The 24,540-nt window shown below is 59.5% G+C and overlaps 1 protein-coding gene across 11 annotated transcripts in view; it reads left to right on the forward strand.

The window, feature by feature from the left end:
* HDAC5 (histone deacetylase 5) overlaps positions 1-24,540 on the forward strand; it is a 108,266-nt gene that overhangs the window by 43,883 nt on the left and 39,843 nt on the right. For 7 of the 11 annotated variants that reach the window (XR_013635084.1, XM_073325925.2, XM_073325930.2 and 4 more), the window contains 4 exons: positions 19,380-19,636; positions 21,926-22,070; positions 22,872-22,986; positions 24,321-24,451. Coding sequence is in view for 10 of the 11 variants with exons in the window: in XM_073325925.2 (XP_073182026.2) it covers positions 19,380-19,636; positions 21,926-22,070; positions 22,872-22,986; positions 24,321-24,451 (648 nt within the window). In the remaining variant the exon portion in view is untranslated. Of the gene's footprint in view, positions 1-3,934; positions 4,030-18,082; positions 18,274-19,379; positions 19,637-21,925; positions 22,071-22,871; positions 22,987-24,320; positions 24,452-24,540 lie in introns of those variants that run through there. The other 4 variants (XM_073325927.2, XM_073325928.2, XM_073325932.2 and 1 more) reach the window with 3 other exon arrangements.

Raw genomic sequence — 24,540 nt, forward strand, 5'->3', positions numbered from 1 at the left:
GAACCAGGGGCTGGAGGCAGTGGGGTCGTGGGGAGTGGCAGGAAAAACCAGGAGACCTAGGTTCCATTCCTGGCCACTGACTCACTCTGTGGCCTTGGGCAAGTCATTCAGCGTCTCCGTGCCTCAGTTTCCCCATATCTTGTTTATGTTACAGAAGTGACTAAAGGCCTGATTGTGCTCTGTGCTGTACAAACACACAGTGAAAGATGGCCCCGGCCCCAGAGAGTTCCTAGGATAAATAGACAAGACAGCTGTGGGATGGGAGAGGAGGCCACTTGCCAGAAGTTGCTCATCAGCTCAGTGGAAGAGCTGGGAATGGACCCTGGGTCTCCTGATGTATGCCACCCACTAGGTTGGAGACTCTCTCCCCTGCCTGATAGCAGCTAGAGGTGCTGACCTACCCTTGTAAAGTGATCTGAGCCAAACCATAACGGGCGGTGCTGAAAGATCCCCATCCCAGCTATTGAAATTCCACTTTTGTCACTGTGAAAACCCGTCTGGCTTTTACGCTGCTGAATGTTTCTGGGGCTGTTGCCTTGGGAAAAGCCCTGCGCTGGTTTTACAACCTGCTAGGCTGTGGGATTGCGGTGTGCACACCATCTGGGCTGCTGTTACCCTCGCTGCTCATCAGGGCTGAGGCAGGCCAGTCCGAGCCTCTCCGCAGAGCTGTCTGGGTGTCCCCTCCCCCCCCCCCCGGACGCAGTACACAAGGTTCAACCCTGCCCTGCAAGGGAGAAAAGAGGGGCATGTCAGGAGGAGGGTAACCAGACAAGGGGTCTGCAGACCTGCGTTCCATTCCCACCTCTGCCACTGCCTTGCTGGGTGATCTTCGGCAAGTCACTTTAACCTCTCTGTGACTCAGTTTCCCTTCTCACTCTGTTTTCAAGTGGGAGCTCTCTCAGGCAGGGCTGTCTCTCACCAGCTGTCTACGCAGTGCCCAGCACGGAGGGCCCTGATTTTGACTGTGGCCGCGGTGCTACTGGAATAAAAGTAATCTGCCTCCTAGATATGTCCAGCTGGGGCTGTGATAACTGGGGAATCTGCCCACTGGGCTGTGTGGCTCATGGTGAGTGGGGTGATGTTGTATCTCCTTTATTTCAGGCTGGACACTGTCACTTGCTGATTCTCACTCACCAGCCCTGTGCTGCCAGTCTGGTTGAAATGTCTCCTCTCCCCGCCCGAAACAGCTGTCAGAGCGAGGGACCGGCCACCCCGGGGTGCTGGATTGCAAAGCCAGCCCAGGCTGTTTACTTGTGACTCCGCCCTGAATGTTATTGGGCTCAGATTGTGCTCGGCGGGGTGTGTGTGTTTATGACAGCAGGGGAAGGGGAAAAAATCGCCGCGGAGGTGGAAGTGGATCCGAAAACAGGAGAGAGAGAAATGCAGAGAGGAGACTGACGGAAGGAGCAGAGACGGGAGAGAGAGAAACCCCCTGTGTACTGACCTGTTAACGATTTATATTTCGGTGCCACCCAAGGGTCCCGATCGTACCCAAGCGTGGCGTGAGAGGCAGTCCTTGCCTAGTCAGGCTGTCGCTAGGGCAGCCCACTTATCCTGGTCGTGTGTGTGTGTGATTTGAACTGAAGCAATCCCTAGGGCCTCCCCCCCAAAGCGTGCCAGGTACTGCAGAGATGTAGTGAGACAGCACTGGCCCCCAGGAGCTTACCGTCTAGAGAGACTGGGCGGACAGCAGAGAGGGGTTCTGGGACACGGAGGCTGGTTTTTCAAGGGCTCAACCCCCCACAATTGAGCCCAGATTTTCCGAAATCCTCAGCCCCCAGCGGCAGCCACGGTGACCCCTCTGGCACTGCTCTCTGGAGAAAGAGGCCCCAGCCCTTTCGAAAATATACCCTAGTGTGACGTGCGTAGGGCCCCCCAGGGAGTGTGTCTGGGCCACCAGGTCTCCTGTGACCCAAGCCCCCTTCCTTGCCTGAGTTTCCACCCTCTTGTGTCTTACAGACATCAGATCCCACCAGACTCCCCCCTTTTGCTGGCAGGAAGAGCACTCCTGGGCAGTTGGGGTGCGATTGGCAAAGACCGATCCCCTGAGCATGATCCCCGTCACTGGTGTGAGTCCAGAGGCCTGGGTGGAGCTCACTCCTGGTTTACGCTGGTGAAAATGGGCCAGCTGCGATAGTGGACTCGCTCTGGTGGCTCCAGACCCGCTCGCTTGATTTCTCAATCCGGCTATTCCCGGTGGCGATGTGATCCTGTAGGGCGCTTTCGAAAGCATGCCAGCGGCTAAGAATACCGGGCCGGTATTTTTAGAGCTGAGTTTTAAGCTGCTTTTCGCTGCCAGCTTGGCAGCAAGCGCTGCTCTCATCCCGCTCCACTGCGGAGCCTGGCAGCTGTGTTTGTTGCGGGAAGGAAGCTGCGCTCCTGCCGTGCCATGGCCTTGCCAGGCAGCCGGCTGGGAAGGAGAGGTAGAGCAGGTTCACCAGCCTTAGCTGTACGGTTTATTTCTTTGGTCCTGTGTAAAGGCCCAGGAGGCACACAGCAGTTAATCATCCCTCTCTGTATGGTGGAGATAAGATCTGACCCCACCAAGGATGCCACGCCGGGCCGCTAACCTCCCTGTCTTCGCCCAGGGTGTTCTGTACTGCAGTAACCTCCAGCGGCCCCAGCCGAGATCACGGCCCCATGTGCCTGGTGCTGTACGTACGCCTAGCAAAAGACAGCCCCTGTCCCGGGAAATTGACTATCGAAACAGTGGGAGAAGGGACCAGCCGTTGTACTGAGAGGTGACATGCAGGGAGTCTGTGGCAGAGATAGGACGCACCGTCTTCCAAGTTTGAGGCCAGGGCTTTTAACCACAAGGCCAGCCATGCTTTATGCCCTGCCTCCCTGCCGTCCAGCCTTAGCTACATGGCTGTTCACGGGAGAGAAGTGTTCACGCAGGCTGGCCCCTGTTAGCCAACCAGTTTATAAACCAATTCAACTCATAAACCAATTCAACTCAGCAAGATCTTGTGATTCTTGTGTAAACAAGGCTCCAGGCCCCAGGGGGAAGGCGTGATAGTTTCCCGGCCTCTTGGATGGGCCGGGGAAGGTATCACCCCAGCCTGAGCCGACGTGGCCGCTGCAGGGGATGTGAAGGGTGGGGGATCCAGTCCTAGCCAGGGAGGGAACTGGACAGGTCCAGTGCTGGCCGGCGGCTGCCGTCAAGGCCCGTCAAGGTCTGGAGAAAACTTTCTCTGATCTGGAAATAGCTAACGCAGGGGCATCGTGCAGCAAGTGTAAAATCCCCTATAACGCCGGGTGACGCCTCCCAGTGGAAGCTGCTCCTGGCGGCCGCAGGTTTTAAACCCTGCTGGTGGTTCTGCAATCAGCTGCATCTACTCGGCTCTGAGCAGAGCCTGGGAACCGCTGCTGCCTAGCTCAGAGCCCTGGCGGCTGGGGTTCTGGTTCGGCCCCCGGGGAAGCTGCCAGGGCATTTGGTTTGGGCCCTTCTCTCAGCAGGGGAGAAGTTTCAATGGCAGAGCAGCGGGGCCGGGGAGAGCCCAGACAGGCGGAGGCTAAAGTCGCCCTGTGCCCTGCAGGAAAGCTGTGCTCCTGGCCCTGGGGCTCTAGTGAGACGCAGCGTTGGGTTCCTAGTCCTCACTGCCACCAGCTGTCCAAGCCATGAGGAAAGAGAGGGCCCCGGGCTGGACCTCAAGGGCTTGCCACTGGCCTTGGGCAAGCTGATGGATCCACTCCCCTCCGTCACAGGGATGTTGGGAGGCTGGAGTCCAGCAGTGAGTGCGAGGTGCTTGGAGGCCTGCATGGCTGGGGCGCTGGGTGACCTCTGAGGGGCTGCTGGGAGCTCAGGTGCTGGGTGGTTGCTTCCAACCAGAGGCTCCCCCTGTCCCCCGCGGTGTCCCTCCCCAGCCTGCTCTCGCTCCCTGCGATTGGGGTGCAGCATTGATTCCTGTACGGTGTCACCTCTGTTTTACAGGTGGGGAAACTGAGGCACAGGGCCATCCAAGCCAGAATTTTCTTAAGTGTTCAGCACTTGGGGCTAGATTCCCACCCCGACTCACCCGCAAGGAGGTCAGTTTCCCATTTAAGCACCTAAATAAGCAGCCTTATTCATAGAGGGACTGGGGATTCAGGATGTGGGAGAGTGTGGCCTAGTGGCTAGAGTTAGGTGGCAGGACTGCTTGAGTCTCTTCCCAGCTCTGCCACTGATATGCTGTGTGACCTTGGGCAAGTCCCTTTCTGTGCATAATATTTTAATGCTTTTGTCCAGGGGGCTTTCAGATCCTTGGGGGGAAATGCTCTGTGTGTCTTTATCTGCTCCCCCCCGCGCCCCGGCCCGCCTGTCTGGAGCAGGCTCCGATGGGTTTGCAATGTTCGTAGCTCTTTTGGAGGAGAGGGACATTTCAGGAGGACAGAGCATCCTGGTTCGCCCCCCTGCACAGAGTGATTCTGGCCCTGAGTCCTCCCTGCAGGGGCTCGCCCTGCTGTCACTGCTCCATGGGGAGGAGGCTCCCGCCAGCAGCCTCTCCCCTGGCCTTGCAGACCCTCTCTAGGCAGTCCTCAGAGCTGTTTCCTTGGGCGCTTGCAGCTGGGTATTGTCCCTGCTGCTGAAGAAGAATTGCACCATCTCCTTGGAGTGGAAAATTAATTGCTTGCAAGTGTCAGGCGCGAGGTCCCCTTGGTCCCAATTAAAGCAGTGGGAGCCTGTTTGTCGGGGGCTTCCTACCTACGTAAATCCCTCTCTCCAGAGTGCCTGCCACCCCTGAGGAGTGTCCCTCGCTTCCAGGCATGGCCGAGACTTCCCTGCGCCTTAGACTGCCCAGGGGTGGGGCAGACCAGGGAGGGAAAAACGCAGGAGGGATTTGCGCCTTCCTTCAAGGAAATCTGAGCTTTGTATACTCGTCCTTTCGCAGTCCCTGTCTCCCCAGGAGGGGGTGCAGTGCGGGTATGGTTGCACTGATGGGGGGAGCACCCAGCCTGTCCCAGCAGGGGGTGCGGTGGGGGGATGGTAGCGCTGACGGGGCCGGGGGGGAGCACCCAGCCTGTCCCGGCAGGGGGTGCAGTGGGGGGATGGTAGCGCTGGTGTGGTGGGGGGGGGGAAGCACCCAGCCTGTCCCAGCAGGGGGTGCAGTGGGGGGATGGTAGCGCTGGTGGGGGGGGGGTGGGGCGGGGGGGGAAGCACCCAGCCTGTCCCAGCAGGGGGATAGTGCAGAAGTGTCTATGCCCAGCAAACCAATGCAGGTTTCAGGAGGTGGCTGTTCAGTGGGGATCTCTTTAAAAACCGGGATCCTGCACCTGATGCCTCGTGCAGGCTGAATTTCTTCCCTGGGTTTTTAGGGGGCCAGACCTGGAGTGCTCTGGATTTCAAAAGCAGGGTGCAAGGGCCAGCTAGTGGGTTGGAACCCGGGGCCGGAGAGCCAGCACTCCCGGGTTTTCTTTCAGGGGCTCAGCTCCTGCTTCGTGCTTAGAGCAGGGGCCAGGGAAGCAGGACTTCTGGGTTCTCGTCCCAGCTATGCCAAAGGCCCGCTACGTGACACAGAGCAAGTCGGTTCCCCACTCGGCGGCTCAATCCCGCCGGATGGTAGGGTGGGGTAACCCCGATGCGCCGCTCGGGTTTACCGTTTGCAAAGTGCTCTCGAGACCTTTGGACAAAATTCCAAATCTATTATTATCCTGGCTGGGGGTTTTCTCGGCGGGGGGATTGAATCAACACAGACGCCAAGACTGAGCTCGGAGACGAATTCCTTTCCCTTAAAGAAACTGAGGAAATCTCTCCAAGGGCTTTGGAGTCACAGGACTGGCACCAACCGCGCTGGGTTCCCGAGGCGGCATGGGGACCCCTTGGGAGCTGCCCTCTGCGCCCCGTACTTCTGTCACCTCGAGATGTTCCACCACCCAGCAACCTTTCCTTTGACCCCGATGATCTCACCACTGTTGCTTTCAGAGGTTGCCAACCTGGCTCTGACGCAGCCTCCAAAAGCGACTGGCCCAGCTCGGGGGAGGTAGATTCCACTCTCAGATGGACCCGTGGCTACCGCAATCCCTGGCCACAGCGGTGGTTTGATTGCATGGTTTGTTTACAAAGCTGTTTTCTTCCCCTTCAAACCTTCACGGGCTCTTTTAAAGAGACACCGTTCTAAAGTAAGAGTGAAGCTGAACTCACAGGGCCTGGATTTTCTGTAGAGCCTGATTCTCACTCCCATAAATCAGGAGTCTCTCCACTGGCACAAAACGGCCAGGTGCAGAGAAGAGTCAGGCTCAAAGGGTAAAAATACACCGAGCGTTTCTGGTGACGACCATCGTAAACCAGGGTCATGGCAGCAAAACCAGAGGCTGGCAAACAGCACCTGCTAGGGAGTTTTGAGGTGGGTTGTAAAACTCCTGAAAATAGACTCAGTGCAGGATGAAACTGCCGGCCGGCCGTTTTGCTACCACCCCCCATCAGTCTGGCTTTGAACATTCCTTTGCAGCAGTAGCGTGGCCTAGTGGGTAGAGCACTGCGGTAGTGGTCAGGTAATCTGTTTTTGCCCAGCTGTAATTTAGCCCAGGGACTGGGGTGACTGTTTATTTTGGGTACTTAGCTGGCCCCCAATTACTGTGATATCCAAGCACCTCATGCTCTTCGGTGTATTTATTTTCACTCCCCCCTGTGAAGCAGGGCAGCGCTGTTATCTGTATTGTACAGATGGGAAACCGAGGCACGAAGAGGCTAGGTGACATGCCCAGGATCACAGAGTCTGTGACTGAGCAGAGGTTTGCACCCACCTCTCCCAAGTCATAGGTCAGCACCCTAACCACTGGGACGGTGACGGGTGAAGTTAGGGGCCTGGAGATGGTGGTGTGGTCCCAGCCCTAGACGAGGGCTTAGGAGATCTGGGATTTATTCCCAGCTTTGGTTCTTGACTCCCTGTGTGTGACCGTGGGCAAACCACTGAATTTCTGTGCCCCTCAGTGTCCCACTGTAAAGCTGGGACAGTTCCCCCTCCTGCCTGGTGTTGTCTTCGGCTCTTTGAGTAGGGCCTGTCTCTGCAGCACCCTTGGGTGCTGCTGTCATATATAACGGTAAGGAAAGGATGGAAAGCCCTGGATCTTCCAGTGCTCTGGCCCCGCGGTGTCCCCGCTCCCCTCCCAGTGAAAGAGGGAGACGGTTGAGGGCAGCGCACGCTTTTCTGTCACACCCTTGGAAAATGACTGGGTGTGTGTGCAAGGCGTGGACCTGGGTGGATCATCTTTCCAGACCACAAACGCTGGCTCTTGTATTTTTACATGCGTCTAATTGGGGCTGTCAGGGGAGAGAGGCCGCTCCTGCTCCTCCTCGGCTCCCTGGGGCTTTGCCGTGGAATTTCCCTTCCCCTTTTGGGGAGGCGGTGGGAGAGGGTCGGCCCTGCCTTTCGCTGACCAGGGCGCCGGAGGCGTACGGGGTGGGAGAGGGGCCCACGGAGGCAGTTGTGGTACCAGCCCCTCTGCAGGGCTCTGCGTGGTTGTGCCAGGTAGCCAGCCTGCTCGTGCCCAGGGTTGTGCCACAAGTACCCAGTGTAGGGAGGACCCAGAGGATCCCAGACACGTACCCTAGAGCGCTGGTTATGCCATGTAAGAGCAGCGGGGCTGGTATGCAAACGAATTTCTCGGACCCGTGCAGCCGGCAACCTGGCTGCTTTGCAGAGAGGCTCTGTGAACACTGGGGATTGCGCAGCGGCAGCGGGGCGAGAACTCAGACAGCACAGGCACTGGAGCTGAAGATTCTCTGTTAGCCATATAGGGCCTATGACACACAGGTAAACAGTTCTGTGTCACCAAGTAGGGGGCAGCAGTGCTTAGGTGTAAATGTGATGCCCAGTCACCAAGTTCAGCGCCTGAGATGAAAGTTCCCAAGGTTCTGACCTGGGGTTTTTTGTTCAGCCCACTTTCTGACGACTATTATCTGTGTTTTTGCTGGGGATGAAGGTGCAGTGCAGACAATGTGATGTGTGGGTGGGGCTTGTTCTGATTAGCACCCGATAACCATGTGCATCGGGGCAAACACTTTCCAAGGAGCCGTGCTCGGGTGGGAACCGGATCTCAGCAAATACATGCACTCGCCTCCAGCAGAGGACTCCTACTGCCCAGTGCTTAATTTGTACCAGGGCTGAGCCCCCGGCACCTCTGGGCCTGGCCGTTCACAGCCCCCGGCACCTCTGGGCTTGCAGCATCAGTTATGAAAGTAAAAAAAATTGCTTTGAGCCCTGACACCTTTCATTACACATTAAGCCCTGCTGCTACCCCAGCAGGGACTGGACCGTCCAGGGCTGGGAGATGGGGAGTAACTGACTAGGGATGAGGACAGGCTCTCCAAAAGAGCGGGTGCTGTGATTGTTATAGAGAGGTGGAGCTAGTCACCTTGCTCCCCCCAGAGCTCACTGGAGCCTGGCCCGCTCTGGGGGGCCTCCTCTATATAGCCCACTTCCAGAGGGGCTCCGAGTGGAGGTGATGGGAGCATGGCGCAGGTCGGCAAGGTGCCCCGTACTTTTCTCATGGCGGTGCTGGGATTGGAAGCGACTTCCTGGGAGCTGAAGTGCAGCCGGGCCTCGGCTGTGATGTGATTTGGTTCGAGCCCCTTGCTGGTCGGTCCCTTCGCTCAGAATCCTTTTGCTGCCCCATGCGGCTCGCCGAGGTGAAGGGGGCAGCGTGGTCTGCCCTGCCGTGTAGCAAGCGTGTCGGATATCTACCCTGGGTGGCTAGTGGCTCCCTAACCGTAGATCGGGATATCTGTGTCGGATATCTACCCACTGGGCCGGCCATCCTCTCTGCCTCACCGTCCTAGGCTATAGTCCGTAGCTGCGCCCGACGGAGCCGTGGGCTGGGCAACTCCCCGCCGCCTGCCCCACCGCACATGCCCTGCTGCTGGCCGGCCTGACCTCCCATCATGGGATGCCAGCTGTGAACTCTTGCAGCTTCCCCCAGGCGGGTGTTGGGCTCTCTCGGGAGCCAGCCAGGCTGTGCACCCTCTGGCCAGAGAAAGCCACTTCTAAGCAGGGCTAAGTGCGCATTTGGCAGGGGCTGGCCCAGGCTGCCCCCTTCCATCTGCTGCAAGGTCAGGATTATTTTTAGACTCCTTGCCCTGGTGCTGTTGAGGCAAGGGAGAGTTCTCCCCTGTCTTGGTGTGGGATCTCAGCCACTAAGGTGTAAGGGTATCTGCCTCCCCCCCACCCCCATTCCCAGAGCGTCCTCCGTGGTTTAACCTCCCCGCACGCTAAATCCCGGGCTCCAGAGTCGCTGGCTAGTGCCCTAACCACTGAGCCATCCTGCCCCTTCCCCTTCATCCCTCTTCCTTGCAAGCCAACACCCAGGTGCACAATCTCCAGTCCTCCTCTGGGCCATTCTCCTCTCCGCCCTCGTGACCCGGCCTTGCTGGAAATGCCAGCCGCTCGGGGACCCCCTCATGCAGCTGGGTAGAGCAGGCACGTAGGGCAGCAGAGACCCAGAATGGATGCATGCATCCGGGAGCGGGAGCTGAGGGGACGGTGGGCGCAGAGGGGATGGGGAGCCTGTGATGGGTCTGAGCTGCAGTAAAGGGGGAGCTGTCCTGCTTGGGAAGGAGGGGGTGCCAAGCCCCATCGGTGTTTCATGCTGGTGCCCCTTGTTCTGGGCTGCCCTTCTCAGGAGCCACAAGCCTGCAGGGCCACCAAAGCACCATCTGGATTCTGGGCTTCTCTGGAGCCTGGCAAAATAGCAAGTGCTCTGTGTGAGCGGCTACCTGCTCACCTTTACACCCTGGTGATGTGGGATGGTGTATGTCTGTCCCCCGGCCCCCAGCACCAGGGGAATTTGCCCTGGGCCCATGGCAGCCCCCGGATCCAGCCCGCCTGCCCCCCTCTTCCCAGTCAGCCCTGAATGCAGAGGGTGAAGCAAATGGAGGGTAGCTGGGAACACTCACATACGCACACGCACATCCCATGCCTGCATCGCACAGCAAACGGGGGGGTAGGTGGGAACGCACACGTGTAGTACACACACACACGTGCAGCAAAGCGAGGGTAGTCGGGAACGCACACGTGCAGTACACACGTTGTGCAGCAAAGCGAGGGCGGCTGGAAACCCGCACCCCGCCGCATGCTGTGCGGCTGCTGGACGACCGAGCAATCGCCGCAGCCCCACGGTGGTTCCACGCCCCGGAGAGGGCCAGCCAAGAGGCTCGGCTGCCTCCCGTCCCTCCCTCTGCCAGGGGCGTGCTGGCACCAGGGAAGGAGCCTGGGCTGGAGCTGCGGATGCGCCCAGCGTGCCAATCAGCTAGTGCGGCTGCCGGCGGGCGCAGGGGGGAGGCTCTGTCTCGGCTTGGTGTGGTAGCCGAGCCGCGTCCGTCCTTCCATCCGTCAGCGTCAGGGCGTCTTGAGGAATGATCCAAGATGGGGGAAAAGGGGCATTGATATTCCAGGCCATCCTCCCCTCCCCGCCCCCCATCCACCGCCCCCGACTTCCTGTTTGGCTTAGAACAAGTTGTTCATTCAAGTATGCCGGCCCCGCCGCTCGCATACAAATGGGCTTGCGTCGGCAAGGCGGTTACTCACGACCGCGGTGGCAACTCAGCTCCATTCATCCGCAGCGCGGGCCAGGCCCAGCTCCCGGGGAGGGGAAGGGGGGACTGCACAGCGCTTGCCGGCCGGGGCCCTTCTCTCCCAATTTCCAGGGGCCTGCCCCGTTGCAAGGGGGCCGCTTGCAGTGGACGGGCTTAGCACAGTGAGGGCTAGTGCTGTGGGGGTGGACTGGGAGCCAGGACGCCTGGGTTCTGCACTGTGCTCTCTGCGCCCCCTTGGGCGGGAGATCAAGGCTGCAGTCGCCGGTAGTTTTTTAGGGATCTGCTATGAGACTCTTTAGATCTGTTTTCCAGGGGCTCTGAGTGTCAAAGTCACTGGGAGCTGCGGGCCCTCTGGCCAGAGGCACGCTCACGCTGGCTGTCTAGACGTGGAAGCATCTGGAGACACCGGCCTCCTGGCTCTCTGCGCCTTGGCTTTCCCATCTGGGAAAGGGGGCTCCCGTCCCCGCGGGGCTATGCTAGGCAGTTTTACCGATGCCTGTTGAGGGCTTGGGGAGCAGAATATCCCCTTGTTTCGGCAGCTGGGTCAGATTTTTCGTGACCATCATTCATCGCCACCCCTGCTTTCTGGGGCAGACCCCGCAACCAGGACTGGAGAGCTCGAGTCAGTTCTCGGCTCCATCGCCGACTCCTTGTACGGCCCTGGGCAGATCCTTTAATCTGCCTGGGCCTTGGTTCCCTGTCAATCATCTGGGAGTAACGAACAGCCAGCCTGTTGCTGGGCTTGCCTTGGCCGATCTTGAGCTCACCAGGGCACGGACTGTCTCCTAGCACAGTGGGCCCTGATCTCAGCTGGGGCTTTTAAGCATGGCCGCAGTAGTCGGAGTAATAAGTACAGTCAGATGCATGCTGCTAGTGAAATACAGCCCTGTCACGAAAGGCCCCAGAGCATTGTATGGAGATTTACTGCCACTCATTGTCTCCTCTCCTCTCAGAATGGATCCGCATTGGAAGGGGACACTGAGGCCCAGAGAGGAGTAGTAACGTGCCTCGGAGCACGTGGCGGGTCATTGGCAGGGTCGGGAAGAGAACCGGGGACTCCCAGAGGGCTGCTCTAGCTGCCAGGCTGTGCTCCTAGAAGTGGAAATAAACCTAGGGGTCGTGATTCCCATTCCCCACCCTTCTAACTGACGAAGGGCGCTCCCTCCCATACCGATGCCGGTACGAATAAGGGAGTTATGGATGCTTAAGGCAGCATTGCCTAGTGCCTAGAGTACTGGACTGGGACTGGAGAGACCTGGGTTCTATTCCCGTGACCTGCTAGATGACCTCGGGCAACTCATTCTGCCTCTCTGGGCCTCAGTTTCTCCATCTGTAATATGCGGACAAAGATACCGACCTCCACTTTAATGTGCTTTGAGGTCCACTGCTGAAGAAAGCTGGGCGGGGGGAGGTTATGCCGGGCGGCTTCCAGGTAGGATTCTCTGCTAACGTCCAGCCCAATTGGCTCAGGAAATGAGGACCAAAACGTGAGGAAATTCTGATTTCCCTCATCTTTTCCAAGACCCCCCCATAGCTCAGCGCTGTCCCCACAGCCAGAGCACTGGAGGAGGAGATTTCTGCCACAGCAAAGCTGGAATTGTCCGCGCTCCTGGCAGGGGGAGGCGGGGTTGGTGTTGCGTGAACGGCCGGCACAATGGAGAGCAGGCTCGGCCCCTGGCTCAGCGAAGGGCTGGATCATCACAGCGTCGCGGTTGGGTGCTGGAGGACTGCTCTGGTGGCGTCACCGGGCAGCACGGCTGAGCAGCCCTCTTGCCCTTCGACTCCCTGGCATCCGGTGTGGGAGTCCGTGCCAGGGAACATCGCTTCTCTCGGAAGCTCTGCAGGCTGGGGCCTGCCTTTAGCCAGCGTGGGGCCAGCCCTGCCAGTGGCCCTGAGGGGAGACGGAAATTCAGTCCCGGCTTCTCTGCCCTGCACGGGGCTTACATCATCTGCACTGACGTTTAGCGCACAGGTCATGCGGTTCACCTTAAAAGGGCTTCCCACAGGTGGCCTGGGGAAAGCGAGATGCCAGGACTTGACTAAGCAAGTCGAGGTAGAGCTGGGGATAGAACCCAGGAGTCCTGACTTCCCTTGCTCTCCTGACTAGACCACGCTGCCCTCCCAAGTCAGGAATAGAACCCAGGAGTCCTGGCTCCCAGCCTCGGAAAGTGCTTTGGGATCCTCCTGCGAAGCACCTTATCGAGGAGGGAAGTCTGACTATTCATTACACCGAATGTCTTGTGGCAAGGAGGGAGATGCACCGGCCAGGTCAGGAAAGCCGGAGGGAGGTCCCACTGAGCTGGCTGCTCCGAGCCGGCGACCACAAGCCCGCCGAAGGAGGGCACAGGCTCGCCGATGGACGGATTCCCTGTGCTGGAGGCCGGGCTGGAGCCTCTTTGTTCTCCCGTACAGCTGGTTAGGGAGCTGACGGTGCATTTGGTGTTCACGGCTGGGAACGGCCAAACCCATGGTCCTAGCTTCCTGTTCCGGTGCGGGGCACTCGCTGGGCAGATGGGTGAGGTTCCACGTCCGCTTTCTCTTCCAAAGCCAGCTTGGTGCCTCCCGGCCATCCCGCAGAACAGCGGCTACGTGCCACTTGGCGCAGGCGTGGGCAGAGTCCGGACCTGCCGCTGGCCGTCTGCCCCAAGCCCTGCCAAGCCGCAGCGGCATCCCCTGGGCAGCCGCACCCGTTGTCAGCAAGGGGTAATTTTGCTACGGCCTGGGTGTGACCATGTGCCGGGGCCTCCTTCATTAGGAGCGAGTGCAGTAAATGAAAGGGGAAGACAGCCCTGGGAGAGCTTAGGTCACAAGGCAGAGAAGACGGCTTTACTCCGGGTTTCTGCGCTAGACATGCCCTGCTGGGCCCAGTCACCCATTGCCCTGCACCGCGGGCAGGCGTTCACAGCCGGGCACAAGGTTACCGCTCGGATCGGAGAACAGGGTTCTTCTCCCGTTGGGCGTGGATCGAAATGGGTGCTGGAGAATCAGTGCCATGGTGGAGCCGCGTGCAGCCCACCACTGGAAACCTCCTAAACCCTCAGGGCTGCTTCTAAATAAATGACCTGATCTTTGCAAAGGGCCGAGGACCCTGCAAACCCCATAGAGGTGGCAGGGAATTGACGGAGGTGGGGGGAGGATGTGGCCTCTCTGCTGAACAGACCAGGTCCCCAAGGGCTGGAATGTGAAATTACGCGCTTAACATTCGGATCCTCTGGTCAAAAGTCTTGGCTGTCGCTTCCAGATGTGGCACCGATTCTGGCTGCACCTGGGGTCTGATTTCCAGGCAAGACCAAGCAGCCACGGTTTCCGGCTGAAGGCTTCAGAAGCTGATGGGGGCCTAGGCACATATAAGGTGTCTGTTTGGACCCCCCCAAAAATCATGGGCCGCTTTATAAAATATAGGCCAGAGGGTATCGAGGCCTAAAAGGCGTTTAGGTTCCTAACTTCCAGGGAATTCAGTGGGTCTTTTCAACGTTCGTGAGGACGGACTAGGGCAGGGGTTCTCAACCCAGGGGTGGGGGGTTGTGACCCCCTTCCCCTCCACGTATTGCTCAGTAAGCCCAGCTGGCTCCTTCCCCCGTGGGAGGGGAGAACGTGGGCCAGGTTCCCAGAATGGAAAAAGGGCTTTCAGAATGCAAAGGGGCAATTCGCTCTGGAGCCAGGCATACTACAGGCCCTGGGGCTGGGATCCTGGAGGCCTTTCAAACCCCAGTATAGGGCAGTCTTAAGAAGGCCTTGAAAAAGCCTCAGAGCGGTGGGCCTGATCCAGTATCTTTTACTCACGCAAGCCACCCCATTGACTTTAACCGGCATACTTTTCTGCATAAGGGCTGTGGTGTGTGCGATCCGTCCCCAGGACTCCTGGGTTCTATTCCTGGCTTGGGAGGAGGCTGTCATCCAGTCAGTAGAGCAACGCTGTGGAGAGCAGGGGAGAAAATAAGAACACAGGTTCAATATCGTCGGAGTTGCACGGGGCTGAGAATTGGAGCGCGTGGAGATGGGGATAGATCGGAGTTGCGTTTCACTAGTAGGGTACTTGTGTCCATAGCATTGGCGATCACAGATGAGAACAAAGTGTCAAACACTCTGGGTCAAATAGGATTGCCCTGCTTTTATAGATGGGAAAACTGAGGCATGACACAATGAGGAAAGTGACTTGCCCAAGGTCACGCGGCAAGGCAGTGACCTGACTGGGAATAGAATATAACTCTTCTGATATCCAGTGCGGTGTTTTAACGAAAAGGTCATGCCTTCCCCCAATATGTTGCACGCTATATATAGTCCGTCACGTATGTATAATAATATTTCATGCTGTCCCTCACTAACATAGGTCTGGGAGGGATTCCCTGGGTCTAGGAGCCCAGGCCCCTGTTACCTCACGGCAGCCCTGTCATATCCTCCTGTTCATACACATATCGAGGTCCGTCTTAATCCAGTTCGGTTGTTTGCTCCACTCCTGTTGGGAAGCTCTCCCTCCTCGGATGGTTATTCATTCATATTTGATAGTGCCGCCTAAGGGTATGTCTGCCCTGCATGCTAACCCCAGCTCTGACTCAGGTCTGAGCCCAACCCCTCCTCCCGTCCATGCACAAATCAGTCTGATTCAGGTCAGCAAGCACTCAGGATCCGGCTCCTAGGACCCTGCTAGAGGGGTAAGTCAGAGCCCAAGTCCTGCAGAGACTCAGGTCTAAGCCCTGTCAGTTTCCTGTGTGGACACAGCTCAAGCCACGGACCCGAGTCAGAAGGTCTGCACAGGGCCATGTGGACACGTTAGCACGGCTGAGAGACCCAGATTTACAATGCAGTGCGGATGCTCAAGGTGTGGGCTTTGAAATACCAAGTCCACGAGCCTGGGTCCCACAGACGTTGATTTCCAGTGCAGTGTAGATGTTCTCCGAAGGGCTCAGCTGTGATCAAGGCCCCGTTTTACTTACACACATTGAGCTCACAATCTCAATAGACAAAGAGCAGGAGGGGAAACTGAGGCACGGAGTGGTAAAGGGACTTGCTCACGGTCTCCCAGCAGGTCAGTGGCAGAGCTGGGAACAGCCTGGTGGCACCCATTGCTGTGTCGTAACTACAAGATGAGTTGTCTTCTCTCTGTTTTGCGCCGTGTCTGGATGTTGTTGCTAATGATCTGTCTTGCTGGGCTCCTTGGCGTCCCAGGCACAGACCCAGAACCCCCTGGTGCTAGGTGCTATACAAACAAGGAGAGTTAGGCACCTAAGTACCTTTGAGGATTGGGGCCTCAGTTCCCCGTGTGTAACATGGGCGATAATATTCCTATCTCTGAGCATCAACGCAGTAAAGCTTGTAAGGGGCTTAGACGCTATGGTAGTGGGGGCCATGCAGGTGCCATAGGGAGCAGTTGAATTGCTACATAACATATATGGGGCCTGATTCTCCCTCGCATGGCAGATTGTGCCATGAAACTGATCCCGACAGCGTGTTTGCAGCCCCTGGACACAAGCATAAATGATGGTGCAAGGTGGTAGATAATCAGGCCCTTGCCATCAAGACAGTCCCACTGCTTCACACCCAAATGATATGTATAAACAGACCCTAACGCAATTCTCCACCCCCTCCCCCCCACCCGCCAGGTTTATACAGATTTAATCTCTCTCATTTGCTGGGAGTGTTAGATCAAAAGCCCCGAGGCAGGGCCCACCTCCGCAGAGACGCTGGGACAAGAGGATAAACACTCTTGATTTGATGTCAAATTATTGAACTGAGCAGGGTCGTCTGTGTTTGTCGCTCGCCCTACGCACGGGCTTGTACCACGTCACCGCCGCGTCAGCAGCGTTGCCATGGCGAAGGAACACAAAGGTTCGGGTGTTGTGTGTGTCTGGGAGTTGGCGGGGGTGTTGTGTAATTCAGCAGACTGGAGCTGTTAATCACCGTGGGGAAGTGCAGGGGTTGTGTGTGGGGAGCTGGCTGAGCCTTGACCAGGCTTTCGCTACCAAACCGAGCTGTCTAGATGCGTCCCCTGATGGGCATTCTTGTCTCGGTGGTTGATTCTCCTGGGGTTGGCTGGCACCGCTCTCGGGCATTTCTAAAGTGCCCATCCTTGCAGTGCCCAGGCACCGGTCTGGTTTCCTCTCGCATCTTTCCTCTGCCTGCCCCTGATTATTAGCTGTATTGGAGTAGCGCCTGGGAGCTTCAGTTATGCTAGGCACCGTCCAGACACAGAATACAATGACAGTCCCTGCTCCAAAGGGCCACAATCCGAGGATAAGACCCAGGCCAACCGGTGGATTCAGACTGGGGAGATGACTGAAATGACCGGACCATACTGGCTGGGCTGAGGGGCAGTGGCCTCAGCTCCCAATCTGCCTAGCAGTTGCCATGTTTTTTGTAGCCCCCTGCCACAGCCGGGCAGAGCTGGAAGAGGGGATTTGAAACCCCTCGCTTCCTCTCCACCTGCGGGCTGTTACATTAGTACCATTCGTAGCAGGAAATATTGACGTGACGATAGCGCCCAAGTCAGGCTCGGGGCACTGTTGTGCCGGAGGGTCGCACGCCCGCGACTGTGTTCCCAGGCGGGGGGGGATTATTCCGGCTGGAAAGCGAAAATGTGACTCGCTCGTTCCGCCGTCTCTGCTTCGTTATTTCTCCGGCCGTCGCAGCGAGGGGATGCCTGGTTTGCGTGGCGCGTGGGGAACACTGGCACCAGGCAGAACGTCGCCCCTGGACATGCAGTTCACTTGCCAGGGCTGTCTGCCTTCCTCCAGGAGGGGGCTGCTGCTGTGGTTCGACAGGGATGCCAGAGAACTGGAGGTTCTCTCCCCAGCTCTGCCACTGACCTTGAGCAACGTGCCTCAGTTTCCCCACACCTGTGGAATTGGGTTAATGATACTGATCTACCTTCGGCTGTGAGCTCTTTGGGGTAGGTGCCTTCTTTTTGTTCTGTGTTTGTACAGCTCTTAGCCCCATGGGTGCCTGGTCCATGCCTGGGCTGGCTAGGCACTACCGTAATTTACCTAGTAGCAATAAAAATGTACAGCACCTAGCACGTTGGCTTTGTGGTTCGTGACTGGGGCGCCGTAGGTGCTATCACTATGCTCAGAAATAATACAGTACCTCATAGTGGGGGGCAGTGGAGGGGGTGTGAGACTTAACTCATTAACGTTCAGAAAATGCTTTGAGATCCTCACGGGGAAGGGACGGCGGGCAGCGATCTTCTCTCTCCTCTTTCCTTTTGTAGCCTCTTCCCCCTTCTGCCTTTCGCAGCCACGCTCACGTGCCAGCTCTCTTCGGGGCTGTCCTCCACCTCCCGCTTCCACCTCCCCACCCTGCTCACAACAGCTGCTGTGGGGCATTGTCTATATTTAGCCCTGTGTGTGTTGGTCCCCCCCGCCCCGCCATGTCATTACAAGAAACCTGCAGAAAGGGGATAATTTCCTGGAGAAACGCCTCTCGCTCCAGGAGAGGGGGCCTGTGCCGGATCTGTGCCTTTGCGGGTTAATGACCGCGCACATGGTTTTACGACAGACGGGGAGACAGTCAGAGGAGTGAGCGACTGAGTCACGCACAGCTCTCGACTCATTCACAGCTTGCCAAAGCCCTGGTGCCCGGCGCAGCCCTGCCAGCGGAGCCGACGGCGCACAAGGGGCTGCACGGTGGGTTACGGTGCCGTGGGCGATGACGGGAGTGTCCCGCTGAGCAGCGAGGCTGGAGGAGCTGGACTCTGGATCTGCTGAACCCCAAGGGTTGCAAGGGGATGGGGACTGGCATCCCATTCCTGCTGAGCCTCAAGGCTGCAGGTGGGGATGGGGAATATCCTTCCTCTCCTACCCTGGGCTCTGGCTAGGCCCCCCGCGCTGGGACCTGCATCCCAGACTTGGATCTCTGCCTTGGCAGTGGGGGACGGTGGCTTTTGCCTCCAGGAATCAGCTCTGCGCAGCCGATCTGGGAGCCTGTAGAAGTGACTCTGTGAGGATCCGGCCTGGAGCGCTGGCTACTTCCCGCTAACAAGTGTCTCCCCAGTGGGCATCGGATCCCACAGCGCACGTTGGCCGGTGCAGGGGGGAGTAAAGGGCTGGCCAAGAGGGGAAATGGTGCCCCCTCCAATGCCCTGCATTGTGTCCAGGGAGTGAGAGGTCACTGCATTCTGGTGGGTATGCAGCCTCTGCTGCCAGCAGCGAATGCCCCCTTGCCGGATCTCTGCCAGGAGCGAGGGGTCCGCAGGGGCTGACGGACACAACACTGGACACAGCCAGCCTGATCGACTGTTTGTTTAACCCTGATCCAACCCAGCCCCCAGGTTAGCCAGCGTGTGACACTCCTAGATGGGCTGAATGGACGGAGGCTCTGGGACTCCATTAACAGGGGGCCGTGTCCGGCCATGGGCAGACAGAGGGAGGGTGGGAACGGGAAATGCAGGAGTTTCCATGACCTGGATTGATTTGACTTGGCCCCATTCTCTAAAGCACCCTGGGACGCTGGGCCCACCGGGGCACCCCAGCTGTTCTTGGGGCGCCGGGCCCACTATGGTCCCCTGGCTGCTCCTGGGGTGCCGGGCCCCCCGGGGCCCCCCAGCTGCTCCTGGGGCACCGGGCCCACTATGGTCCCCCGGCTGCTCCTGGGGCGCCGGGCCCCCCGGCTGCTCCTGGGGCGCTGGGCCCCCCGGGTCCCCCCGGCTGCTCCTGGGGCGCCGGGCCCCCCGGCTGCTCCTGGGGCGCTGGGCCCCCCGGGTCCCCCCGGCTGCTCCTGGGGCGCCGGGCCCAGCGGGCAAGCAGGCGAGCAGAAAGGGGAACTCTCCATTGCTTTTCGCTGAGAGGGGGCGTCCTCTCGCCCTCCCCGCCAGCTGGTCCCCGGCGGGGGCGGGAGGGGGGCCGGTTCCCAAGGCCTGTCTCTGTCTGCTCCCCAGCGGTCGACGTGAAGCCGGCGCTGCCCGTGGCCATGCCGAACTCCTGCGGCGCCGGCGGCCCGGCGGCCCTGCGGCCGGAGGCCCGGGGCGGTGCGCCCAGCGTGGACCCCGCCCTGCGGGAGCAGCAGCTGCAGCAGGAGCTGCTGGCCCTGAAGCAGCAGCAGCAGTTGCAGAAGCAGCTGCTCTTCGCCGAGTTCCAGAAGCAGCATGAGCACCTGACGCGGCAGCACGAGGTCCAGCTGCAGAAGCACCTCAAGGTGAGGCGCCCGGCGGGGGCTGCCCCCGCCCCGCCCCCCGGAGGGCCTCTCCGAGCCCTGCCCAGCTCCGCCAGCCCGCGGGGCTCTCCCTGTCGGCACCGCCCCGCAGGCCCAGACCCTGTCCGCACTCAGCAGCTGAGCAGGCTTGAGCCTGGCTGGCGCCCGGAGGGGAGACCGGCCCGGCAGGAGGCTGCAGGAGTGGGTAGAAATGGCTGCCATGGCGCCCAGCCCCCTCGCCTGGGGGGGTCCACCGCTCTAAAGCGGCACAAAGCCTTCTGGGAGGAGTTAGTGACTCGAGAGGGGAAGGGCTGGCCTAGTGGGGTGGGGCCCAGCTCTTGCCAACCTATCCTGAGTTGGTGTCTCACGGTATCAGGCCCTCTTCTGAAAGCCCCAGCTCCCGGAGTCAGGTGAGGCCTGAGAATTGCGGCTTTCGTTTAAAAATACAAACAGTTCGAGCCCCACCCCCTGGGTTGCGGAGAGAAACGCGACCCTGAAAGGCTCCAAAAGCAGAAAAGGAATTAAAAAAGACAACCCCCCCCCATTATTATTTTTTTAAATCTCATCATTCGGGGTGGAGGGGCGTGGCTTCTGGGTGAGGTTTGAAAGCCTGGGGTTGGCCAGGTTGTTGTTACCATGGCACAAGGGGGCTCTGGTTTCAGCTGAGCTTCAGAGCCAAAGCTCTCTGATCATTGAAATCCTGTGGCCCTTTTCATGAGGACCCTGGCGTCCTGCCGCATTCTGATTGGGGGGAGAAAGGGGGTTGACTACACTTCACCAGCCCAAGATTCCTCTCTTGCTTTAGCTGCGGGCAGCGTTCCTCCTCATTTCCCATCCGAACCTGCTGTGGAACTGCTAGCACAGGGTGGCTGCCCCGTTCCACCCCAGAAGTGGCTGCATTGCAGTGGTGGGCAGAGGTTGCAATCCTGTGGGAGACCTTTGGAGGCTTCCAGAGGCACTACATAAATCAACCACTAATTATTATTGTTACTCATATCACCGTGGCATCTAGGAGGCCTAGTCATGGCTCAAGTTCCCACCGTGCTGGGCGCTGTACAAACAGAGTGCAAAAACGACAGTAATACACAATTGTCCTTCCTTTCCCCTGCGTAAAGGAGGGAGCTCTCCCCTATGGAGCACTGCAAGCTTCTATAGCTCCTTTCATCCTGAAGGATCCCAGATCGATCCCTTGACATGCAGCCACCTCTGGGGTGGTACCCCACCAGCACATAGCATGGCAATGCCAGGGGAAGGGGCAAGAGAATTTGAGACAAGGGCAACCCCCTGCTGCTCCCCGGCAGAGCCCACAGGAGCTTGCTTTACCGAGGTCTCGTCCAGACAGCCCGCATGCTGCATGGGGTGGAACGTACCGCAGCGGGCTGAGCGGCCGGGGCCGGCCCGTGGACTGTAGGTGCAGGGGGCCTGATTCTCTGCTCGTTCACCCCTGAAGCCAACACAGCTGCACTGGTGGGTAGGAGAGGCGTGTCCGGGTTTCAGACCGGAGGCTGAGAACCCAAAGCCCCCCCCCACCCACCAGCCTGTTATAGCCAAGGAAGGCAAGGAATGCAGGTGGGACAGACTGTGCAAATTTTCCCAGCATCCCTTGCTGGCTCCCTGCATTGCCTAGGGCTCGATGTCCCAGCCGTCCCTATTCCATCTCATTGCATCTTTGACCCCCCCCCCGCCCCGTGCTGGCGGTGCAGGCCTGGCTCTCGTCGGATGGGGGGGCTTCCATGCACGCTGCCCTGGTGGGGGGCGCTTTGCCAGCTCCTAGCAGGGCTGCTCTGAGCAGCTCCCTCTCCTCAAGGAGCCCGTGGGAGAGCCGGCCGAGTCCTGGGTTTAATCCTTGCTCGTGGCGGGATGCCTCCTTGCCCACCTCCAGTGCCCCCCCACCCCCAGCCTCTGAGCTGAAAGAAGCCCCATTGCACCAGCCACAGCCGGGCCTTCTGGGAACCACCCCCCCCCGGTCTCCCCTCCCTGCCAGCCCCGCGCCGTGGGCTGTGACTGGGCCCCGCAGGCAGGGGGTGTGTGCTTTTCTGACGGCAAGAGGGTGGGGCCCCTCCACGCTAACCTGGGTCCCCCGAACGAGGGTCTCCTCTGCCACCTGGGTTCACCCTCCCTCCCCCTCTCACCTGTCCCCCCTCCGGCTCTCACTTGGTCTGCCCCCACCTAGTCTCCCCCCCAGCTACCCCCTCCCGCTCTTCCCTGGTCTCATCCCCCCCGCTGCTGGCTTCTGCCCCCTCTGCCCGCCTGATCCCTGGCCCGCTAACCCGGCCCCCCTCTGCCTGGCAGCAGCAGCAGGAGATGCTGGCAGCGAAGCGGCGGCAGGAACTGGAGCAGCAGCGAAAGCGGGAGCAGCTGCGGCAGGAGGAGCTGGAGAAGCAGCGGCTGGAGCAGCAGCTCCTCATCCTCCGGAACAAGGAGAAGAGCAAAGAGAGTGAGGGCGGGGCGGGGGCGGGGGTAGGCGCTCGGCCCCCCCCCCCCTGCCCTGCGGAGCTTGGGCCCAGCTGGGGCAAAAGCTGGCCCGGGGGCCGTGGGGATCGAAAGCCTCCCGGCCTGTATTTTTGATCTGGCTGGGCTCCAGTTTTAACTTTGAGCGGTGATGCCTATGCCAGGAAGGCCCAGACTTGCCCCGCTGAGGGTGCCCCGTGGGCAGCTGGCCGGGAGCTCCAAGGGGAGTGGCCTGTTATTCCGACAGGGAGCAGATGGCAGCTTGCCCTCCTCTTTGGTAGGCAGGGGCGGCCCGGGGAGAGCGCAGATCCCAGCCATGCTCCGTCTGGATCCCGGCGGAGCTTTGCTTGCTGGGAGTGTGGCTCGAGAGACAGCATTGCATGCTGGGGGAAGTTGTCTCCCTCGGCCCTGGGGACACAGTATAGAGCTTTGCAGGGGGGCACGTGGCCCCCGGCAGGGGCCCAGTTTGCACGTGACCTGGAACCAGAAGTGCGGGAGGGGCCCCGGGTGAGGCCCACGCCCCTGAGACTCATGTCGGGTCTGGGCTGAGCGTTCGGTCCTGACCCGGGTCTAAATAAAAGACCCAAGCCCCTTGTCTGCCAGCCTTGGTGGGGATCTATTGGTGCGTCCCCGCTCAGCGCCCAAGTCCAGAGGTCACCCAGCCCAGGAAGCATTAGCCCGCGCTCAACGCCCGTGGGGCTCGGGGAATCCTTCTCCCCAGCCCTGCTCTGGTCAGCGCTTGGTCAGCCTGTGCCTTTCCCGTGGACCACGTCCTGTCTGTCTGCAGGTGCAATTGCCAGCACAGAAGTGAAGCTAAAGCTCCAGGAGTTCCTACTCAGCAAGTCAAAAGAGGTGACGGCAGGCAGCTTCAACCATTCCCTCCCACAGCACTCCAAATGCTGGTAGGTTGGCCGGCGGGCGTGGCAGAGCCAGAGAGGAGGAGCGGAGCGCTGGATGAACTGGCTGGGGCCTCTCAGAAGACTGAGATCCCGGACTCCTGGGTTCCGTGCTCTGCCTTGGGAGGGAGTGTGGTGCAGTGGTTAGAGCTGGGGGGGGGGGCGTCAGGACTCCTGGGTTCTCTCCTGTGCTGTGGTCTGGTGGGCCATGCAAGCCTGGGTTCGCAGTCCCTCTGTCTGCTAAGCCACGCGCCCCCCCCCCTTGTTTCCGGCAGGGTATCTTTGTTGGAGCCCTGGGGTGGGTAGTGGGGTGTGTACAGCGTAACATCCCAATGGGAAGTCTCTGGGTGGCGTATGGATGCGCCAGCCTTCCCCAGGAGGCCAGGGCATCACTCAGGGACGTGTGCGGTTAACCCGAATCCAGTCAAACCAAAATGGCCCTGTTCTGGGTCCCAAGGAGGGACCCCGGCCCGGCGCCGAGGCTGGGAGGTGGCTGTGACGTCTCTCTTCGCCTCTGGCTTTAAAAATGGGCTGGCACACGTGGTGGCTAATTGCATCCCAGCGACCTACTCCACTTCCTGAGCCCAGGGATGCTTAGGGGATAAATCCACTTAACCGGCTAAAAACAGATCCCTGACGGGCCGTCCCCCTCCCCCGCACTTCCTCCCGCCTTACCAGTAACGTTTTGTGTTTTCACCAGGGTCCACGCACCCTGGCCGGGGATTGCTCAGAGACCCCGGGGATCCCACCGAAATTGTTACCCCCCCCCTCCATGTACACATTTCTCCTGATCCTCTCCAGAGCTCTGCCAGGAGCTGTGCGTGCAGCCCTGGCCGGGGGGGATCCCGTCACAGCCCGATGGTCCCTCTGCCCTGGTTAGAACGTGGTTGGGTCTTGGAGCGGAGCCAGGACCTGTCCCACGTCGCAGCCTTGGCTGGAGCGAGTGCTTTCGGTCTAGACGCTGGTGCCCCGCTGCTCGGCCCGAGGATGTAGAACCCAGCGGAGGCAGGCCTCAGTCCCATCCGGACAGCTGCTTTTTATCCGCCCCGGGGAGGGGATCGGGTTGTCACTTAGGTCCCCCGCTCGAGTTGATGGGGCCTGAGTTACACTGTGTCACCTGGAGGGCATCCCCAGCTAGGCGGGGAGAGAGGGGTTGTGGGTAGGCTCAGATAGACCCGTCTCCCTGCATGGGTAGGACTGACGGGGGGCTGGATCAGAGTGAGTCTGCACTCAGGCTAGGGCACGGGGCAGCCTGTCTCTCTACGGCCAGTTGGGTGCACAGGTACCAGCTAACGGGGTGGGCCTCTCTAACAGCTTTGCTTCTTGGCCTGTCTCCGCAGGGGAGCCCATCATACCTCGTTGGACCAGAGTTCCCCTCCCCAGACAGGCAGCCCGGGAACACCACCCTCCTACAAACTACCCCTACTCGGCACATACGACAGCAGAGATGACTTTCCGCTCCGGAAAACCGGTCAGTGCCGCTGGAGGGGAAGGGAAACTTACAATCCGCCTCGGTGGGGCTGGCTGGCTGGATCAGGGGAACAGGAGCGGCTTTGCCTC

Source organism: Lepidochelys kempii, chromosome 27 (genome assembly GCF_965140285.1).
Source record: "Lepidochelys kempii isolate rLepKem1 chromosome 27, rLepKem1.hap1, whole genome shotgun sequence".
Taxonomy (NCBI): Eukaryota; Metazoa; Chordata; order Testudines; family Cheloniidae; genus Lepidochelys; species Lepidochelys kempii.